The sequence below is a fragment of the Drepanopeziza brunnea genome (assembly GCF_022702325.1).
Source record: "Drepanopeziza brunnea f. sp. 'multigermtubi' strain 214-2 chromosome Unknown ctg8, whole genome shotgun sequence".
In the NCBI taxonomy this organism is placed as follows: domain Eukaryota; kingdom Fungi; phylum Ascomycota; class Leotiomycetes; order Helotiales; family Drepanopezizaceae; genus Drepanopeziza; species Drepanopeziza brunnea.
Genome location: NW_027094071.1, coordinates 895,911 through 915,605, shown reverse-complemented (window position 1 = coordinate 915,605; position 19,695 = coordinate 895,911). Strand labels below are relative to the sequence as shown.

The 19,695-nt window shown below is 47.6% G+C and overlaps 6 protein-coding genes across 6 annotated transcripts; 2 read left to right on the top strand and 4 right to left on the bottom strand.

Annotated features, from left to right (window-relative positions):
- Nucleotides 1-1,187: 1,187 nt before the first annotated feature.
- Nucleotides 1,188-2,484, top strand: L3040_005204 (uncharacterized protein; the record flags this gene model as incomplete). Its single annotated transcript, XM_007297014.2, has 3 exons — nt 1,188-1,267; nt 1,337-1,703; nt 1,756-2,484. The coding sequence occupies 3 exons, from the start codon at nt 1,188-1,190 to the stop codon at nt 2,482-2,484; spliced, it is 1,176 nt and encodes a 391-aa protein (XP_007297076.2).
- Nucleotides 2,485-2,648: 164 nt separating this feature from the next.
- L3040_005203 (uncharacterized protein) lies at nt 2,649-3,908 on the bottom strand (the record flags this gene model as incomplete). Its single annotated transcript, XM_066157273.1, has 4 exons — nt 2,649-2,710; nt 2,947-3,007; nt 3,117-3,242; nt 3,312-3,908. 4 exons carry the CDS (start codon nt 3,906-3,908, stop codon nt 2,649-2,651), a joined length of 846 nt encoding a protein of 281 aa, XP_066011585.1.
- Nucleotides 3,909-5,315: 1,407 nt separating this feature from the next.
- On the bottom strand, nt 5,316-6,164 carry L3040_005202 (uncharacterized protein; the record flags this gene model as incomplete). Its single annotated transcript, XM_007297012.2, has 1 exon — nt 5,316-6,164. One exon carries the CDS (start codon nt 6,162-6,164, stop codon nt 5,316-5,318), a length of 849 nt encoding a protein of 282 aa, XP_007297074.2.
- Nucleotides 6,165-7,713: 1,549 nt separating this feature from the next.
- Nucleotides 7,714-8,337, bottom strand: L3040_005201 (uncharacterized protein; the record flags this gene model as incomplete). Its single annotated transcript, XM_007297011.2, has 1 exon — nt 7,714-8,337. One exon carries the CDS (start codon nt 8,335-8,337, stop codon nt 7,714-7,716), a length of 624 nt encoding a protein of 207 aa, XP_007297073.2.
- Nucleotides 8,338-10,623: 2,286 nt separating this feature from the next.
- Nucleotides 10,624-11,805, top strand: L3040_005200 (uncharacterized protein; the record flags this gene model as incomplete). Its single annotated transcript, XM_007297009.2, has 1 exon — nt 10,624-11,805. One exon carries the CDS (start codon nt 10,624-10,626, stop codon nt 11,803-11,805), a length of 1,182 nt encoding a protein of 393 aa, XP_007297071.2.
- A 1,488-nt stretch (nt 11,806-13,293) lies between these two features.
- Nucleotides 13,294-14,838, bottom strand: L3040_005199 (uncharacterized protein; the record flags this gene model as incomplete). Its single annotated transcript, XM_007297008.2, has 8 exons — nt 13,294-13,639; nt 13,690-13,747; nt 13,839-13,859; nt 14,022-14,076; nt 14,132-14,217; nt 14,274-14,359; nt 14,413-14,627; nt 14,713-14,838. 8 exons carry the CDS (start codon nt 14,836-14,838, stop codon nt 13,294-13,296), a joined length of 993 nt encoding a protein of 330 aa, XP_007297070.2.
- Nucleotides 14,839-19,695: the final 4,857 nt, after the last annotated feature.

The window sequence follows — 19,695 nt, the reverse complement described above, 5'->3', positions numbered from 1 at the left end:
GATCTTTCCGACATTCCTCCGATGGGAGCAAAAGCAAAGAAAGGGCTCCCCGAACCCCACCCCTACCTAACCCAGTGCCCACCCAACCCACCGAACCGTCATGATCGACATCCAACTTCCTTTCCCAATGACACAATTGTCTCCGTAATCAATCGACCAACGAGTCAACGACACACAGAGCCGGAATAGTAAGCAGTCGACATACGACGCACTGCTAGAACAGTAATCAATTGATCGACAGACGATACAGATAGCCGGAACAAGATGCCACGCGACTTTTTTTTTTTTGCCTGCGATCCACTTTACCAGACGGGTTTCTCGGAATCAGCTCACTGCCGGCTCTCGCCTCTGGAGGAAAAGTGTATTCATTCCAACGAGCCCGCTAGCTCTACTCTAGCGTAGAGCCTAGCTCTGAAGCCTTCCTTCGCTCACTTGCCATGAGTTTTACTACCTCAAGACCTTACAAACTAATCGTAAACCAAGAAATCCGTTCCGTTCCGAAATCGCTTCAGATCGCTCTATCAATGCGCGTAAAAAGTAAGGAAGAAAGAAGCTCTTCTCTTCTCAACCTATAGTAAGCCTTAGAAGCATAAAACAGTTCTTAGCTTTGTCTTCCCAAAGAGAGTATGCAAAAAAATATCTTGGTCTTTTCAGGAATATACAACTTCTACTATCTAGCTCTAGCGACGCTCTTACCTCTTTGGTGATAGCGTGTGGCGCAAAGCCACTTACAAATCCCACCCTGAAAAAGAAAAAAAAAAAAAAAAAAAAAAAGGAAGAAAAAAAGTCTCGCTAAAGAAGGCTCTCCGTACTCGTCAAAAAGTGACGACGGGTGTTCGCCAAGGCCCATCCGCAGTTACCGAGTCTGGCCAACGCCGAAATGAGAGGAACGTACTGGTCCCGAGTCCTGCCGGATCTTATAGGAAGGAAGCTTATAAATGGCTAAAAGCCTCATTGTTGAAGAAACTTTTCCAAGTTATCTTATCAAACCCACTTGCAAAATCACCGCTTCCGACCTTTATCTCAGGGAAGGGGGATAGTAGAAGAGGAAAGGCGATAACAATCAACCCATTATAAGAAGCGTCTGAGCCCGTCGAACCTCGCTCACTCAATTCAAGTCCATCCTAGCCAGCGACTTTCCTGGACAGCACATTCTTTTGGACCTTTCCTCATCTTCTCTTTTCGATATGCGCTCCTTCTTTAAAGCTCTGCCCTTCGTGGCTTCGGTCCTCGCCGTGCGCCCGTTCCTCAACGAGGCTGATACTGGGTAAGATCCCCGACATCAGCAACCCGAGTGGAGAGGCAGGAGAAAGAAAGGGCTAACGGTGGCTACCAGAATTGACGAAATCTTCGGAGATGTCGCCAACGGCACTCTCATTCCACTCGAGAACATCGTCGGCCTGCCTGATTTTGAGTGGGCCGCTCGAAGATACTTGAACGCCACGGCGTACACCTACTACCGTAACGGTGCTGGTGGAGAGTGGAGTTACCGCAACAACTTGGAGGTGTACCAACGCTACACCCTTCGTCCTCGGGTCATGAAGAACATCATCAACATTGAGGACTCGCTGGAAACCAACATCCTCGGCTTTCCGTTCTCTGCGCCCATCTTCATCTCCCCATGCGCACGTGGTAGCTACGGCCACCCCGAAGCCGAGGCTGGTCTGGTCAAGGCGGCTGCATCCGAGAAGATTCTATATATAGTGAGCACACATGTCTGGCATGAACGAGGAAGATGATGCTAACAGACTGCAGCCTTCGTTGTTCGCCAGCTTGACAATCGAGGAAATCGGTGCCTTGAAGTCCCCACCCATCAACAGCACCAACGAAACACCCCAGGTTACCATGCAACAGGTTTACGTCGATAGCGATCTGGTTGCCGCCCAGAAACTTTTCAACCGCGTGGAGGCTGCCGGCGGCAAGGCAATCATTTACACCGTTGACTCAGCTGGAGACGGAAACCGCCACCGCGCCGTCCGCTACGGCGTCGGGTCTGCGGACAGCTCCTACTCTTTGATTACCTGGGAAACGTTCCACACTCTGCAGAATCTCACCTCCCTGCCCATTATCCCCAAGGGTATAATGACGGTGGAAGACGCGCAGGACGCCGTAGAGAATGGCTGCAAGGCCATCATTTTGTCGAACCACGGTGGGCGCCAAGTAGATGGTGCCCCATCTTCGCTCGAGGTTGCTCTTGAGATCTACCAGAAAGCTCCTGAGGTCTTCAAACAGACTGAGGTCTACGCTGACGGTGGAGTCAGGTACGGAACCGATGTTCTTAAGCTCTTGTCTCTCGGTGTGAAGGCTGTTGGAGTGGGCCGCCCAATGATGTACGCGAACGTCTATGGAGAGGAGGGTGTTACGAAGGCTATCCAGCTTTTGAAGAAAGAGATCGCTCTCGATGCTGCCAACCTGGGTATTGGGGATTTGAAGAAGATCGATGCTTCATACGTCAACTGGAACAGAAACAACTGGTACAGTTAGTCGTTTGTTGGAGGGATGGTAGAGGGGTAGAGGATACGGGTATACTTTATGAGATCTGTATATAATTTACATGGTAGTTTTCCTATATACCCAGATTGGAAAAAATGTCAAATAATGAGTAAATCCAAGCAAGACTTGAGGGTGCTTACCCAGCGCTGAAACAGTCAGAACGATGCTTCCGTTTCTAGGTGGAATCTTTCAAAATAGATAATTCCCGCAGTCTGACCTATACAGCCCCATTCTCAGTATCTTGGAACGATCCGCGGGCACCTCACCAAAGGTAATCATCACTGTGATCTAACCAAAAAAAATTCAGAAACCAACATAGAGGTCAGAAAGAAATTCACAAGACCGACACAGCTGACAAACTGAATATTTAAACGAGAAAATGACGAGGGCAATGCGGGAGAAAATATTTAGACTAAAATGACTGCAACTGCATATGGCAGGAGTCGAACGAACCGGAATCAAAAGGCGCTGCAAGAGCAGGCTTATCCTCTTCTGCGAGTAGTCGGGCTCTTGCCTTTGGGGATCGAGGTCGAGGTCGACTGTCCATAGGCAGCCGCAACAGGCAATTTCTTTTTCTGCTTCGACTCCGTTGATTTATTGGCCGGCGCATTCCAGTAATATACCATCTGGGTGGCCAGGACGGCATTCAGCGCGAAGCCAGCAACGAATCCGTACAGAATCAGCTTGTCGTCTACCTCTTGCAAAGTAGTGAAAATTCTGGAGAGGGAGCCAAGGAGATAGTTGAAGACCTTTAGCATGGCAAATTTAAGTCTCTGTCATCCTTGAATGGTGTAGAAGGATAGGATTCGACCACTTACAGCGAAAGCGCTCAGCTGCCCAGTTCCACCTTCTTGCCAAACGGCCAAGATCTGCGGCAGCTTCGCGGCAACACCCAGAGCTCCAGCACCAGCCTGCAGGTATCCCAGAGTCTTCATGTCCACCATGTTCTTGCTGAACAACGTGAAAGCTCCCGTCGCCAACGCCGCAACGAACAGTCCCGCGGCGCTCTGCTTCCCGCTGTAATGCAGCACCAGCACGGCAATCGCGACATTCTGCACCATGATCAAGCCCGTCTCCCCGTACGTGCTGAACGGGAACTCCTGGCGCACGTTGTAGGCGAGGCTAATAAGGTAGGCGGCGGTCTCGAGCAGGTAGGAGAGGAAGGAGATCCCCGAGGCGGAGCGCGAGTTGATGAGCTTCAGGATCTGCGGGACCTTGACGATGGATGAGGCGGCGATGATACCGATTCCAAGGCCCTTGGAAATGGCGAGCTTGAGGCATTCGGGGGAGGAGATGTCGATGTCGAGGAGCAGGGTTTTGTAACAGGTCTCGCCCACGATAGAGACGCCGAGGTCGTGGATTGGAGCGGGTAGATTGTGAGTGATTGGTTGGAGAGCGGCGCGGAGGGAATCCATAGTTGCGGTTGCGTGAGTTTTGAGATGGCAAGAAAAAAAGGTGCTGCTGTTGTCGTCGTCGCCGCGTCGGGAGTTGAAGAAGACATCTGGCGAATGTCCCGAGAACAAATATACCGGCCGGAGTTGAGTTCCCCCGAGAGCTAGTGCCAACTTAGCTCCACCTACAACCAGTCTGCCCTTTTCTCTCCAACATCTTTTGCCTCTTACAAACATTTCAGAAGCAAAAGACTCTCGGCTATCTATGAGGACATTATCCGAGAAGCGGCAAGCGAGGTATAAAATTTCTCTTACGGTTGACGCCAACCTTCCACGATCCTATGGTGCAGACACTACATTTCACGATTTCCCAGCTTACTCCTTCGAACCCTCTCAAAATCTCGGTACCTTGGATAGAATGAGCTTTCTTCTTCGAGTCCGAAGTTATTTCACTGAGTTCCTTTCGGTAATAATAGATCAACCAATCGGTGAAGTGGTTACACGGGATTGAGGCGTGAAAGCCAACAGACAGCGAAGATGTTTGTAACGACCTGTTCAGCGGATGGGGGGCCACCAAACTCAAGAAAGATCCACCTCATCGTTGCACGGGTTGTTCGTTTATCTGCCACGATAGCTGTGGTTGTGTTGAGGATGTATACACGTGCTTCTATTCGAACTGTGGGATGCGTCCACAATCGCCCGAGTACAGAATCTCATAGTATCACCACCGCATCTTCTCTCTAACTACAGAGTCCTCCTCAGGCTACAGCTAAAAGGGCTGCCGCCTCTCGCTCTTCGCGCTCTCGTGTACATTCTTGCAGGACCAGGTCATCTTCCTTTCAAGCAACCTTAGCGGTTCTCTCTTTGAGCCTGTTTCCTCTACTGCGTCCTTCCTGGTAGTATCTTCCGAGATCGCCATTTCCCGGTTCAGACTCACCATCATCGGTACGTTAGCCCCCGCCCTTTGAAGTCTTCGTCGTTCGCACACTGGAAATATGCACCTCGTCTAACGACCACACTCCGACGAACATGTTGCAAACTCGCCCGCTGGAATCTTCCATTTTCTTAAATATAGAAGGGCCAACCAAGGACTGGCGAATATGTGCCGTGCAGATGTAAGCGTTGAAGAGGGAGAGGCGGTCGGCGGCGTAAAGGGCATGGTGATACGGATTGAAGGTTGTTTACCGACAAAGCGTAACTCTGCAGGCAAAGAGGATATCGTGGAGGTTGAGGATGCACGGGTACCGTTGGTGAAAGTATTCAAGGGCCGGGACGCGGGAATCCGAAGACGGGTGAATCCTCATCTCATAAGGAGCTGAAGTCAGATAAGGGGAAATTGTGGCGTCGTAGAGGGGGTCGACTTCGCGCCTCGAGCATCGACCTGAGTTCCTTGATATTTTGTACTTTGGCTTGCGCGGGTTGGTCCGAAGGCTACTTCGTTTTCCGCCTCCTCACAGCTCTCCTCTTCTCGACGGTAACATCAACCTCGAAGTCAAGCACGAAACTCGTACCCTTACCCATAGCTTCAAACCGGACTCCATCTGCCGACATACTAAAGCCCAACTCCCCGAATCCTCCTGGGGGACCAAGTATCTCTCTCATCTCGTCCATTGCGTCTTGGCCAATCCAAAGATTCCAGCCCACAATCCGGTGTCCTTCGTTCGGATGGTTCGTACGTTGGAGACGTACAACATAGTTGGAGCTATCGGGGCACGGATCCGATCTAGGGATCACGGGCAAGACGGGAGTAGCCTTTGGAGTCGTGGACCCCAAAACGACAGCGTGGAGGAAGGTATGGGTGAGCGCAACGCGAGAGAATGCCGTGGTGACTACCTCTTCCCAACTCCTCCCGCGGTCTTTGGAGAACGGGATGATCACGTCTGCGAAAAACACCACGGTGTGGTGTACGAGCCACGAAACGAAGATCCGGTCGACTACCGATCTCAGACTCACCTCGTCTTCCACAACCAGGCCGATGTTTAGCGAGGCCGGAAGCGAGAGCTCTTCCAACACTACTTCGAAGACCGCCAGACCGATACCGTTCAGCATGGACTGGCAGACCCAAAACAAACCAACGGCCGCCCAAATCTCGGTTGCCTGCGGGATCGTCTCCTGCGGCACAGTCTTTCTCATCCGACGGATCCTCAAGAGCCCAACCTGTATCCCCAGTAGACACACCCAGGTCCAAGTTCTCAGCCCCCAGTAGAGAAAGATCTCCGTCTCATCGCCCCGTCCCCTATCCAGGTACCTCCTCTCTGCTTTGTGGCTTGGGAAGATCATCGTGTCGGAGCTGCGAATCGGTGATTTCCAAACGTTTGCCATCTTTCATCGTTGCGAACGCATACAACGGGTTCTTTCCCACATTGAGCGAATGTGTCCGTACGTTGAAAATAAATGAAAGACAGCTTGAGAATGAAGACTCGAAGGTGGAGAAGAGACAGAAGACTCACTCATTCTCCGCATTGACCAGATAACGAATTAAACTCTGGCGGAAGATCGCAAGGGCATGTGTGGGGGGGGGGGGGGGTCGTGGGATGCAAGGGATGCCTACCTCAAGCAAGGGAAATAAGGCATGTTGGGGAGACGAACGTGATATAATCATGCCATTACAACAAGTGCAAAAGTGCAACTAGGACCACCGATTGGATCTCCAGAGGTGACTCGATATTGGGATTGATTTACATGCTGAAGGGGGCTGGTTGTTTTTCCCGAGCTCTTTTAGACCAAGACCACAGTAGGTGCTTTAGTTACCCCCAAAAAATCTCGTTGATATGATTAATTCGGAGTGGTTGGTTTTCTTGGCCGCTTACGAAGATCACCTTTATACTTTACTTATATTGCACAACATACCTATATATGCTTTACTTGGCATTTAAAGGTCGGGATAGTAAGCCAGATTCCTTCCTTCCGACCCTCGGCATCGTACGGAGATGCTTCATTCATTCAGCTCTCCTCTCACATGTACCCACTCCTACAGTAAATAATCCCAACCATAAACCGTCTCGCCCGTGGAAATGCTGTGCAGTACCAGTTTAACTCGCAGTCGGTCAGTATTCTTTTAGTGAAGATACATTGGGGGGGGGGGGGGGAGGTTAATGGTTAATATACCGTATTGAACGTAGTAGTAGTAGCTGTAGATGATGAAATCTTAAAATATACATTCCAAAGACTAAAAATAAAAAAGATACTGTCATTCCCTTTCGTAACCAAATACCTTACAGTACTAAGAGTGGGAGTTGAGCGAGCGGGATTTTTTTTTTTTTTTCAAGCTGCATGCAGAGAGAGAACTCTAATAAAGCAACGAAAGGAAAACTTTACGAATTCTTCTTGCTCTATGGAAATAAGAAAACGATCGCTTTCCGTGAGAATTAAGCTGAACTATTGGATGATCGTCCGGGAAATATCACCACCCACCACCACCACCACCACCTGTAGCAGCTGTTTTAAGCACCAGGAGAAAATTTAAGCTGAACTATCTCATGAATATCTCCGGGACTTAGATAGTAGTTAATGCAAAAGGAATATTTATATAGTGGACCGGTTAGGCATGTTACATATTGGGTTCTCGATATCCGAAAGTCCTCAACGACGACGGAGGAGAGGTGAGGTTTGATTATACTTGACGGGGTGTCGCTAATTTGGCATAATAGCTATTATCCCGTCCCCCCTTCCACAATACTCACGATAGCGCTCCATAGTGCTTTCATCAGAGTGCGGGAATGGTGGGCTGATTAAAAGTTGCATGATTACTCCGTCAGATAGGAAACGCCGGCCCCGTCTACAGCTGACTGAGATTGCAAAGCAAATCGCCGCCACCTTTCTTTCTTCGTTAACGCGAGAAAACCACCCGGACCCCTTTACTTCCCTTCTTAGGACCCGGAACGAACAAGTCGCGATCTGACTCCATATCCGCCCTCGTCGTCTTGAACAGGGATAGCGTGGCTGCTGCTGTCGAATCCACGCCCGCCACACCACCGTACCGACCAAAGACGGCGTTTAGACGCAGGAAGAGCTCGTTGTAGGCGGGATTGATTCCGACGCACTGTCTCGAGCCTTTGCTAAACGTGACGAGGTATCGTCCAAGGCCTTTGTTGTTTGCAGCCATGCCTTTGTCAATCCTCGTCGTGATGAACTCAGGAATAGACAGCATCACAGGCAACAACCAGCCGAATTGTTTCGCTGCAGCGCGGAGGTGATGCATCAAGTCCATCATGCCAAAGAAATCGGCGTTAAAACCGTCTTTTTCCAGGTAGTGCTGGCTTTCCCCAAAGCCATACTCCATTATGATATCGCTCGTAAACGCACTGTATACAACGTTCAGATTGATAGGCTGGCTCGTGAACTCCAGCTCATACATTCTTCCCATTAGCTTGGAGATGTTCGAGTGGATGATGGGTTCAAGTTTTCGAACATTAGATTTCGAGAAGAAGGAGCTGATATCCGCGGGCCGCATTCGGTGCAAGTCGTGATCTACCGTCCCCAGAGATCCCTCAGATTGCCCAAACATTTCTATAGCCCACGAATATTTATCTCTCTTTCTGCCTCCTGCTGCGTACAATTCTTCATAGAAGTTGGGATCGTTCACATGTAGCTCGTAGGGGCAGATTCTGCGTTTGAGAGTGACGATTATGGGTCAAGGGATCGTGTGCCCTGGAAAACGGAAGGCTGACATGAGACAAGGCGCTCTATCTCCACCTCCCTGAGCTCAAGCATTGCTCGGTACCGGGTCGAAAATGGAAGAAGTTATCATCAGTACAAAGATGGAGGTGCGCAGTTAAGGAGACTGCTTCAGTGGCGATGCTAAGATTTCGCAGAGTATGCGTATTCCGATGACGAGGTACTAGCCTATATATTTCTGCTTGGTCACACATGGTCTAACAGCACGACAGCTTGAGAAGGATCGGTTGGGTATTTCTTTTGTCAACTCTTGGGGAAGCTTTATTGCGCTAACGAGGCTAGATTTGCAACACCACCTGTTCAAATTGATGATGGATCAGAGGCCGTTCCTTGCCCCCATTTAGATAGATCCACAGCATTTTCTGGATATCGGAACAGGGACAGGACTGTGGGCGATTGAATTCGGTGTGGTATTAACGCGATGTGCAGAATTCGATTGTTGACATGGTCCAAAGCCGATGATCATCCTTCGGCAAAAGTTCTCGGTACAGATTTGTCACCAAATCAACCTGACTTGTGCGCCATGAATTCGTCAATTAGCAAGATGTACCTTAGCTGACTGTAGAAGCGTTCCACCAAACCTATCTTTCATGATCGATGATGCTACAGAAGAATGGATCTTCAATAATCATTTCGACTTTATTCACTCATGTCAATGGCATTGCGCCGTGGAAGAGAGGAGGTTGATGGCGCAGGCTCTCGAGTGAGTCTGAAATCCATCTCAGCACTCGTATAGCCCCACCCTTGGCTTCGTCTAATAGGAAAATATCATAAGCAAATAGACACATCAAACCCGGAGGCTGGTTAGCAATGCAAGAGCTCTGCATTCCTGCCCGCTGTGACGACGGCTCAAAGGATCCCGGAAACTCCATCACGAGATAGAACAACCTCATGCTGGAGGCTTCGATGAAGATGGGAAAGCCGCATAAAACCCACGCACTACGCTCAGTGGATGATGGCTGCAGGCTTCACCGATGTGCATTCCTCGCTGTACAAGTGGCCGTCAAACACTTGGCCAAAAAGAGAGAAGGAGAAGACACTTGGGCTATGGAATATGGTGAACACGCTCGATGGAGTAGAGTGATTTACACTGGCCATGTTAACCAGGGTATTGGGCTGGCAGCCGGAAGAGGCTCAATTGTTTCTGGCCGGGGTGAGGAAGGACACCAAGAATAAGAAGTTGCATAACTATTGGCCGATATCCGTCTTGCATCCATTTGTAAGATAAAAGCTAACTTTGCTAGATATATCACGTATAGAAAAAAGCCAGAGTAGTCGAGGATCAATGTTTTCAGCCAATGAAGCACAAGGGGAATAACATCTGTTCCACCGGACAGCGTCAGGCATTGCCACGTGACCAAAAAGACCAGCCCAGCTGAACAACTCAAATAGGGATGCAGAATAAAGGCATCAAATTGATAAAAGTGTATGGCTCTAGGTATTAGGCGCCGCTATTCAAGTAACAGCGGTAGAAGTATATAACTGTAAATCCTGAGCGAATATTCGGAGGGAGGGAAGCGAGTACTTCACGAGCTTCACTCCACATCTCTTCCAAAATCCAGAGCTTCAAGTAAACAATCGAGATTATGCGAGGAAGCATATAGGAGAACGAACAGGTACATAAGTAAAAATGGATCTTAAGTGCAATACATAGAACCGAAACTGGGTACCAGAGGATACGAATAACGAAACATGAACAGAATTTTGGATCCTTGTCCAAGCAAGCCCATAGCATTCGATAAAATCTCTTTCCGGATCTTCAGAACTTCCAGGAACTTTGATTCTGGGAGACTGCAGTCATGTGAAGACCAATCCAGTCGTACTAGACGAGTAGGTTGATATGTTGAAGTTCTGAATTAATATAGAACAGGAGGGTTGGATCGATCGAATTGAGGTTGAGGTTGAGTTCAATGAGCTCCCGGCTGACTAAGCTGACTAAGCTCCCTATGATTCCAGATAGACCCCTCGATTTGTACCCCGCCATCAAAGCTCCCACAGAGGCATCCCAATTCATTACGATTCATTCCAATTCATCCCAATTTATTCCCGGAACACCCTCGAAATGCCACCCAACCACGGTCTCACCCACCTCAAAGAATACGATATCAAGGATAGCAATGTCGAACTCATCGGCACTGATATCGACCACCGGGTAAAGTACAACTCCGCCCTCACCGAGCCCGCCTGGAACGATGGCCACGTAGGCAAGGTCGCGGGCCTCTACATATGGCGAATCGAAGACTTCGAGGTCGTTGTGTGGCCTAGAGAGAGGGCGGGTCAATTCTACGACGGCGACAGCTACATCGTGCTGCATTCGTACAAAGTCGGGGAGAAAGAGGGGCAGGAAAAGCTGGTACACGAGATATTCTTTTGGCTGGGGAGCAAGACCTCGCAGGACGAGGCAGGAACTGCGGCGTATAAGACAGTTGAGCTGGATGAGTATTTGGGAGGCGTGGCAACGCAGCATAGAGAGACGCAGGAGCAGCCTTCGGAGGACTTCCTCGAGCTGTTCCCAAGGTTGAGGATCTTGTCTGGGGGCATTAAATCGGGCTTCAAGCATGTGGAGGAAGAAGCGCCTAAGGATGTCACGACACTATTGAGAATATTCAAGCACCCTGCTGGTCGGGGAATCGTAGTGGTTGAGGTTGAGCCGACATACCACAGTCTTGACGAGGAAGATGTGTTCGTTTTGGATAAGGGGGAAAAGATATGGGTCTGGCAGGGCAAAAAATGCAGTCCCATGGAGAAGGCAAAGGCAGCGCAGGTCGTTAATGATATGACGTTAGCGAAACACATCGACGTGGAGGTTCTTGCACAGACGGACTCGAGGTCGAAGGTATTTATCAATTTGCTGGGCGGCGAGGGCATCACGCAAACCGAATTTAAAGCTGCCAGAACCATCTCTTCGTCTCCCAGTATTGCGAAGCCGCGGCCCAGGAAGCTTTTCCGCCTCAGCGATTCCTCTGGGCAGCTATCTTTTGACCTCGTCAAGGACAGCCAACCGGTCAACAAAGACGATTTCGACGGTAACGATATCTTCCTTCTTGATGTTGGGAAAGAGATTTGGGTCTGGCGAGGACTCGGTGCAAGCAGAGGGGAGAGGGCTTCCTGGCTCAATGTGGCACAGTCGTACCTTCGACGACTCCAGGAGCAGTCTGGAAGTTCTGACGCGAATGCTACGCCGTTCGCAGCAGTTGTCGAGGGTAACGAGAGTCCAGCTTTCCTGAGAGCAATCCAAGTTTGAAGATTTAAGATCGAGGTAGCGATCTGCAATATATTTCAAATATTTCAAGTTCAAGCTGATAGTTCAAACAATTACAACTTGCTACCGAGCCCTGCAGATTACAGGCCTCGTCTTGTTACATCCACTTCACGCATCATGTCTTTTCGGCCAATCTGCTTCTCGTTTCTTCTTTTCTGTTTTGACGGCAGCTAGGAATTCATACGCTGGCCTTATTAATGAATAGTGATATCTGTCACTGGCGTCGCTTCTGTTTGTTCTATAAGAAGAAAATTGAGTCTTATTTCCGATTGAAAAAAGCTATATTTTACGATATTAGTTGCATTTGACAACAGCTATATAAATAAAATTCGACAATTAAATAGAGCTCGATTATTGTATGTCGTGCATCTATTTTTAAATATTATTACTCGTTGCGTTATTGACTAATTCGAGTTAAATCGCATTAATTCTACTTGATATTTTGAAGTTCCGAAGCCTTTCTTTCAAGCTTAATAATCGATAATCGTCGGCTCGCTTAGGTGGGCCTCCTTACATCCTTTTATTAAGTTAAGCTGCAAGCTTGCTACGAGTTTTCATTTTCCAAAAACCTATCTTTTACGCAATAAATATTATAATAATTAATGCTTGTCCTGACTGGTACCGAGAGCCCGCAGGTAAAAGTCAGCGCACTGAGTATTAGATGGATACTTGTTTCGAACGGAATCACACGTCTTCCGCTAATCGAGGCGAGAAGCGGGCGCAAGGCTCTAGAAGCCAACACGAAGAGGATATTTTGTTACACTTCCGCCAATGGTTGGGATGGAAGCGCTGTTCAAGATATATTCATCCGGTATGACTTGGCGGCGATTTTTCCCGAGCATTGTGTATATGCGCTATCTGCGTGTTCTCTATTACATCAAAACCTGACTCTGTTTAAGTAGATGTCGCTAAGGCCGGTAAGGGAGTTTTCGGCTTGACTTGAAAAGGTACCACCGTCGTTGATGATCTTGAACTATGCAAGGCGGTTACGAGACGATGCTGTTCCGGGAGGGTGAAGGATGCCTCTGGGAATGGTTGATGAGCGTCAGATGAGGGGGCATGGGTTGATGATAAGGTTTGCGCCTCGAAGAACGGTATAGTAGAATGCTGACTCGGAAATCATTCTTCTTTCGGCGGGGGCAGGGCAAAGGCAATGGAGGAAATATTACAGTTGGGATACACGTGAGCCGGTATAAGACTGCGACTGTCAATACCCTCATACTCAAAAAGTTGGCAAGGCTCAGTCGTGAGGAGAAATTGGTAGGTATTGGATGGCTTATTCTCATAGGGGAGGCTCGATCACAGCCAAAGGGCGTTCCGGTTTAGCGAAAAGTAGAAGCTCAATTTCCTGACCAGCAGGATCTTAGAGGTGCACTTTTGCTGCACCTGAAAGGCCTCGGCCCTGGCCATCACCATGATCCCGGGCGATTACCAGGTTCTCGCGCCTCCAGCGAGTGCGAAATCCCTCCCTTAGAACTTCAACTTGGCTCCGGCGGAGCCCTTGACAGCGGCTGCAACATTGTCCGGACCCAGAAGAGTGTAATCGTACGGGACCTTGGTCAAGGTGCCGACAGGGAAATCGGTGGTTGCACCTCCAAAGTCGTTGTCCCTCTCGACGGCGTGTCCGGCCGGGGTGCCGTCGCTGGTGCTGAAGATCGCCTTGTTGACATCGCCGGCCCAGGTGTTGGACTCGACCAGGACCTGCGCGTCGCTGCGGACGTGGATCCCGTCCGGGACGTCCTCGAAGTACGAGTTGAAGACGTGGCCGGATCCCCATCGGTAGAGCGGGGCGCGGGAGCCGACGTTTAGGAAGTAGCTATACCGAGATCAGCTTGTGGATTCAGCTTCGGATTGGGATGTACTGACTTGTTGTGGAAGGTCACTCTCATTTTTCCGCTGTCGATGGATCCTGTGTCATCGCCGTCTGTCGAGACGCCAGGAAGTCAATGATTGCCTTAATGAGAAACGTTGGGGGGGGAGACAGAGTAGGAAAAGACGGGATCGCCTGGACTTACTTCCAACCAAAGAAGCCTTGTCTGTTCACCAGGATTTTGTGGTTAGTTTATTTCAGTTCTTCATTGAGTCTCAGAAGGGATTTGGGTTTGGGGAAGGGGGGGGGGAGTATAAGGGGAGTATGCTTGAAGTAGCTCCTGAGATATCCAAAATTCGAGATGGCACTTCTAACAATCGACACTTACGGTGGTCATGGATGAAGGAGTTGGAGATAGTGATATAGTCAGATCCGGTTGTCACCTGGCGAAAATGTCAGTGTAGATCTTAACTGGAAGAACTGGTGGACTGGACTAACATCAATAAGACCGTCATAGGTATTCTTGTCGCCGGTCATTTCGGACGAAAGATCTACGTGATCAATCCAAACGTTGGTAGAGGTGCCTGGCATAAGTCAGTATTCGCTGGTCATATTAGAACAGCGACAAGAGACTACTCACTGACACCGATAGCGTCACCATTCTTCTCGAGGACCTTTTGGATGGTCAAGTTACGAATGATAACATTGGTCTTACCCTTGACTAAACTGCATTCTGGTCAGCTGTGTTATTCTTCGCTGATTTTTGCTAGTCGCCTTACACTCCGAAACCGATCAGGATCGCACCGCTGTCTTTCCCCAAGAGACTCGTGTTGCTTCCAATATTCACTTGTGCGGCTTCCATTTTAATGGTTCCCGAGACGATTACCGTTTTGGCTTCGTCGCCGGCAACGGCGGCGACAAGTTCATCAAATGTGGTCACTGTTGTAGTCGGTGCGCTGCCGCCACCGGTGGTTCCTCCGTTTAAGCTGGCATACTTTGTAAACGTTAGCACTGCATTGGAAGGATTCAAGACCTCGGAATCTTTGAAACACTGAAAATAAATAAATAGGATTACGTACACCGATGACCTCGTCGTTGGTCTGGCGCTTAGCGAGAGCAGCAACTGCGTCTGTGCCAGAGAATAAAGAGGGTAGGGCGCTGACTCTCAAGCCGAGAAGAGAGAGCGAAAAAAGTGAGAACCTCATGATTGTATAGAGAATAATGTTTTTATTTCATAAAAGGAAAATAATGTATAGCGGCGATTTGAGCAGCGCGATTAAAACCGAAAGAAAGCCAGCTTCTGCGAAATGTTTACTACTGACCACGAAATGAATTGTCGCGCTCTAGGACTATATACAAAGTACGTAGTAGTAACACTTGTTTAGAGTACGTCAAAAGCCTCACGGCGCCGCCGAGCAAAAATTCAAGTTTCGGGCCATGGCCAAGCTTGTCAAAATGATACTACCCCCCGTCCCCGAGTCAGAAGCAGGACCCAGTTTAGCCCCGTAGCTCGTAGAAGGGCGACTTCTGAATGAGTGATAGTGATAGGATTAAGCAGTACGTACGTAAGGAGTACTGTTAACAGTATGAGGTAGAGACCTTCGCTTTCCTCCTACCAGAGCTAGCCAGCCTCTTAGCTTACCTCTATTGTAGTATACAGAGTACATCTCTCAACTCTCCCTCTCTCCTGCTGCACTACAGTCCTTGTAGAGTAGTAATAAACCTTTACAGCTAGCAAATACTCCGTAGTCTTGTCAATCCCATTGCACAGACCAAATGCTTGCTTTGAAGCCACTCTTCAAATCAGAATGTTTTTCTACTGGTTTGTGAGAGCCCTTGCACAATTCCGCTTTCGCATTTTACAACTACCGAACTGGGGTTACGGATGAAGTATGGAGTAGCATTACGTTGTATGTTACCCCAAGATGCCTTGGCTCTTCTTGACTACAGCTTGGTGAGATGAACCAAAGTATTAATCCTTACTTGGAAGCTCTCGACTGTCCTCTATGCCTCTTGATGTTCTTCTATGACTTCCGCATAGTCTCTATGGATTGGGGCGATTCATTATCTAACAGAGTTGTTGCCCGATTGGAATGTGTACTCCGAACTGCTAACTCTACTAAAAGGAGAGAACCTGCAGGTAGTAGGGAGGTTCCACTGCCTATATTCGAGGCATTCGAAACACTGGGCCCGGATTGATCAGCCGAATCCGATCTTCGGCAACCGCACAGCCCCGACGTCGAGCATTAATTAGGATGCTTCCCGGCATCGCAGATCGCCCACCACTCCCACCTACCCCGCTTTCTCTTTCTTTCTCCGGCTTCAAACTCTCTTCTTTCTTCGGCTTCAAACTTAATTCTCTATGTACGCGACCAGCTCCCCGCGTTTCAATTGCGTCTAGGCCGACAGAAGAAGAGATGCCAATAATCCTGACGAGACCGGCGTAGAGGCTGTTCAGGTGGTGATAGATTGTACTACTTACGATTCTTTACCTGTTCGAGGTGCCCCTTACGAACCTTTAGCTTTTTTTCGACAAAAAGAGTTTAGGAAGCCGAAAATAAATCAAGGTAGCCTTTCGAAAAGATTTCTCCTAACCGGCGATCCGAACGAGCTTCTTCTTACCTCGATCACCACGCCGATTACGATCCATTTTTAACTAGCATATTAATTGAAAATACTAAAATGATTTGCGACAAAAGGAAACAAAGTAAAAGAAATCAATAAAGGGTTAAGACGATTTACGATATTGCGCTTTCGAAAGGGCCACTGAACCGGCTCCGGTCCTCGACAATTGATACCGATATACGTTACTTACGCTACAGCTTGCTTTTAAGTTTTTATTGTTTTTACCAACTTTTTTTCTTCTTTTTTTGCGATTTAATTTATCCGTTAAAGAAAGGCACAATCGATAGCAGCTGCGTTGTATCAATTTGAAATGCTTTTAAATTATAAAAGTTATGCGATACCGCGGGTTCAGAGACTCGAGTCTATCTATAAAAAAAAAGCTTTTTCTCAACGTGGTTTTTACTTTCGATTAGAAAGTACCTTATATACCTACTATAGTAAGTATACTATAGTAAGTACAGTAGTAAGTATAATTCCTTTACTTAACACGTCGCCGTACTTTATAAGAGGTCCCAAGACGGCAGGCAAAGCTTACCACCCGACGTTAATCTTAAGGTCCGGGGGTGGATTGGTCAGCCAAGGTTACATGATATCCCCCGCCTTAGGGGCTGCATATACTTTCGGTCTCGTTTTATACTACTAGTTCTCTTCTTCTTCGCGTCTTTCTTTCACACAACGTAGCGTATAAATTGGTAGCTATTATAATACTACTTTTCCTGAGCTGTAATACAAAGAAAGATCGCCCACTTTCGCTGCGATATACGTAGTATTGACCCCGTTCCTTAATAAACTTCGATTTGCTTCCGCTGCAACTCTGAGCTATTTTTAGATTACAATAGCTCTTGCTTTACCTCAGCTCGAGTACCTTAAATTGATTCCTTTATAGATTATAATCTTGAAGAAAGCTAGACCTTTTTCGAATTTCCACCGCTGCAATTCGACTCTTCCCTCCGCTTGAATTGTTTTGCTGCAATTCATGACCCCTAATTCCTCTTCAAAACTCATAAGGCTTTCGTGAGCTTTTTACGAATACGATATATCATAAAGAGGATTCCGAAGCTCTTTTAATTGAAATAGTGTTTAACATCTTTATACAAACTTTAATTAAGGGCCGAAAAACGTGTACGCTTCGTGTTGGTTTGCCGGTGATCATAAACATCAAACAAGATGAAGCTTCTTCTGTGTATCTCAACAGGTAAAAATAGTAATCTCATTCAATATTGATTCTGGTCTATGATTCTTGATTTTGTACTAGCTGAAAAGGATTCTATCTACATAACGCATTGGATAGATTAGTCTTACACAGCGTGGAGACCGTGTAACGAGGAAGTGAGTGCTCCGAAACACATATGAAGCCGGCCCAAACGGTTACCGAGACCTAGCAGAGGGGGAAAAACAGATAGCCAGCGTCATCGTGATCTCCTGACTCGTAGCTCGATGAGTGAGGAACCAACACTTCGCTTGCACGAATCTTTTTCTTTATTTTTAGTAATTGTTATTTAGCTTCAAGTTCCTCTATTTATTGCTTAGTTGATAGCTAGCCCTCCCGTTGTATCGTATGTACGCGTCTAATCTGCTTTAAACTGGATTGAAAGATTAAGGCTGCAAAGGATACGATTGTTTTTTAAAAAAAACTTTTAAACTCGAATGCTTTTTCTTGAATTATGCCGCGATTCATTGACTTTTTGATTATCGCACGCAAGCTCAACGCATCTATTACCATAAGATATTTGATCGCTATTCGCATTTTAGTACTCTTAAGAATTTCTAAGAACGCTAAGGATCATATTGTAAGTCACGCTCCTTTTTAGCCTCCGTCCGAGGCCTTTGATCCTTCTTTCGATTTTAATATTGAATAGACCGACGGCAAAGGCAGTAAGTTCATAAGAGCTCTAGACGCTTAGATTAAGATTGCTATGCTTAAAGATAAAAATAGTAATAACGCACTTTCCTTTTTTTGTATTAGCTGTTTCTTTCGATAACGCACTCCTATTCTCATATACTTCGAAGCCTTAATGAGATCTTCAGGCTGCTGTTTTCATTATTAGACGTTAGCAATTCGTCTTTCACCGATTTTTAATGAGCTTGTTGGATCGCCGGTAAGGATCGATCATCGATCGTTCCTAGCGTGCAGCGCACGCAGCTTCTTGCAATTGCAAAACTATCGATAAAAATGGTATCTGATTTCTGTCTGCTCCCCAAGGTTCAAGTGTTGGATCGCCGGTAGCGAACGTTCGTAACTTCTTATCACTAGCGTGCAGCGCACGTACCACGGTACAGGCCTAAGTATTACCCCTCGTGGGTGCCTCAAAAGTTTTTAGTTTCCACTTTAAACCCCCTGGTTTCCCTACCCTCGAGGGGTAATACTTACGCCTGCGACGTAGTAGCTCCTTGCAATTGCAAAACAATAGGGTAAAAATAGTACCTGATTTCTGTGTACTCCCCAACCTTCAGGGGAGCTGACTCCTTCTAGACGATTAGAATGAATCACGTGCACTAGCTATATAATAGTGTTTCTGCCGAAGTTGGGGGTTCCCTGAAAAGCGTGCCACGCTAAGCGAGGTATGCTCATCCGTGCCTGAGATACCCGAACCTGCCACTTCGATACTGATATACCGACATCAAGGGAGTCGATTCCTCTTATGCGATTAGAATAAATTACGTGCACTAGCTATATCATAGTATCTACAAGGGAGTTAGGGCTCCTCAAAGGTATGCCACGCTAAGCGAAGGCATGCTTGCTCATTTCGTACCCGAGATAACGGAGCCTGCTCTTTCCTCCAACTACTACGTCGCAGGCGTAAGTATTACCCCTCGAGGGTAGAGTAACTAGGGGGTTTAAAGTGGAAACTAGACTTTTGAGGCACCCTCGGGGGGGGTAATACTTAGGCCTGTACCGTGGTACGTCGACTCGATATTGATATTACCGACATCGGCAACTCTCTCTTTGGCAATAGCTTTTGGCAATAGCTATATGCCGAATACCATATCGACCAAAAAGGAAAGTGCGGCTTAAAAAAGAAACAAAGGAAGAGGACCCATTTTCCTCCTCTACAGTACAAAGTCTTCTTCTTTACACTACAAAGGCCTCTCAGCCTTTCCGTCTACTTGAACCTCCAAGCTATTAGTCGAAAACGAGCTTCTACAAGAAAGCGTTAGCGCCGATTGTAATCATAGCGTCGGCGGAATTAGATTTGCTTTTGATTCAACGTGCTTGAAAAAGCTTACGCCTTTGGTGTGAAGGAGATAAGATGATAGATAGGATAGCTTTTTTTCTCGCAATAGGCGGAGGCGGGGAGGGTGACCGGCGCGGTGCGAAAGCCGAGAATGTGGATTTTCGATGCTGGTCTTGGAATACGGTAGCTGGCGAAGAAACTGTGGTAGTAGAACCACGCGATCAAGATCAATATGTGAATGGGATTGTGTGAAAGTGAAAG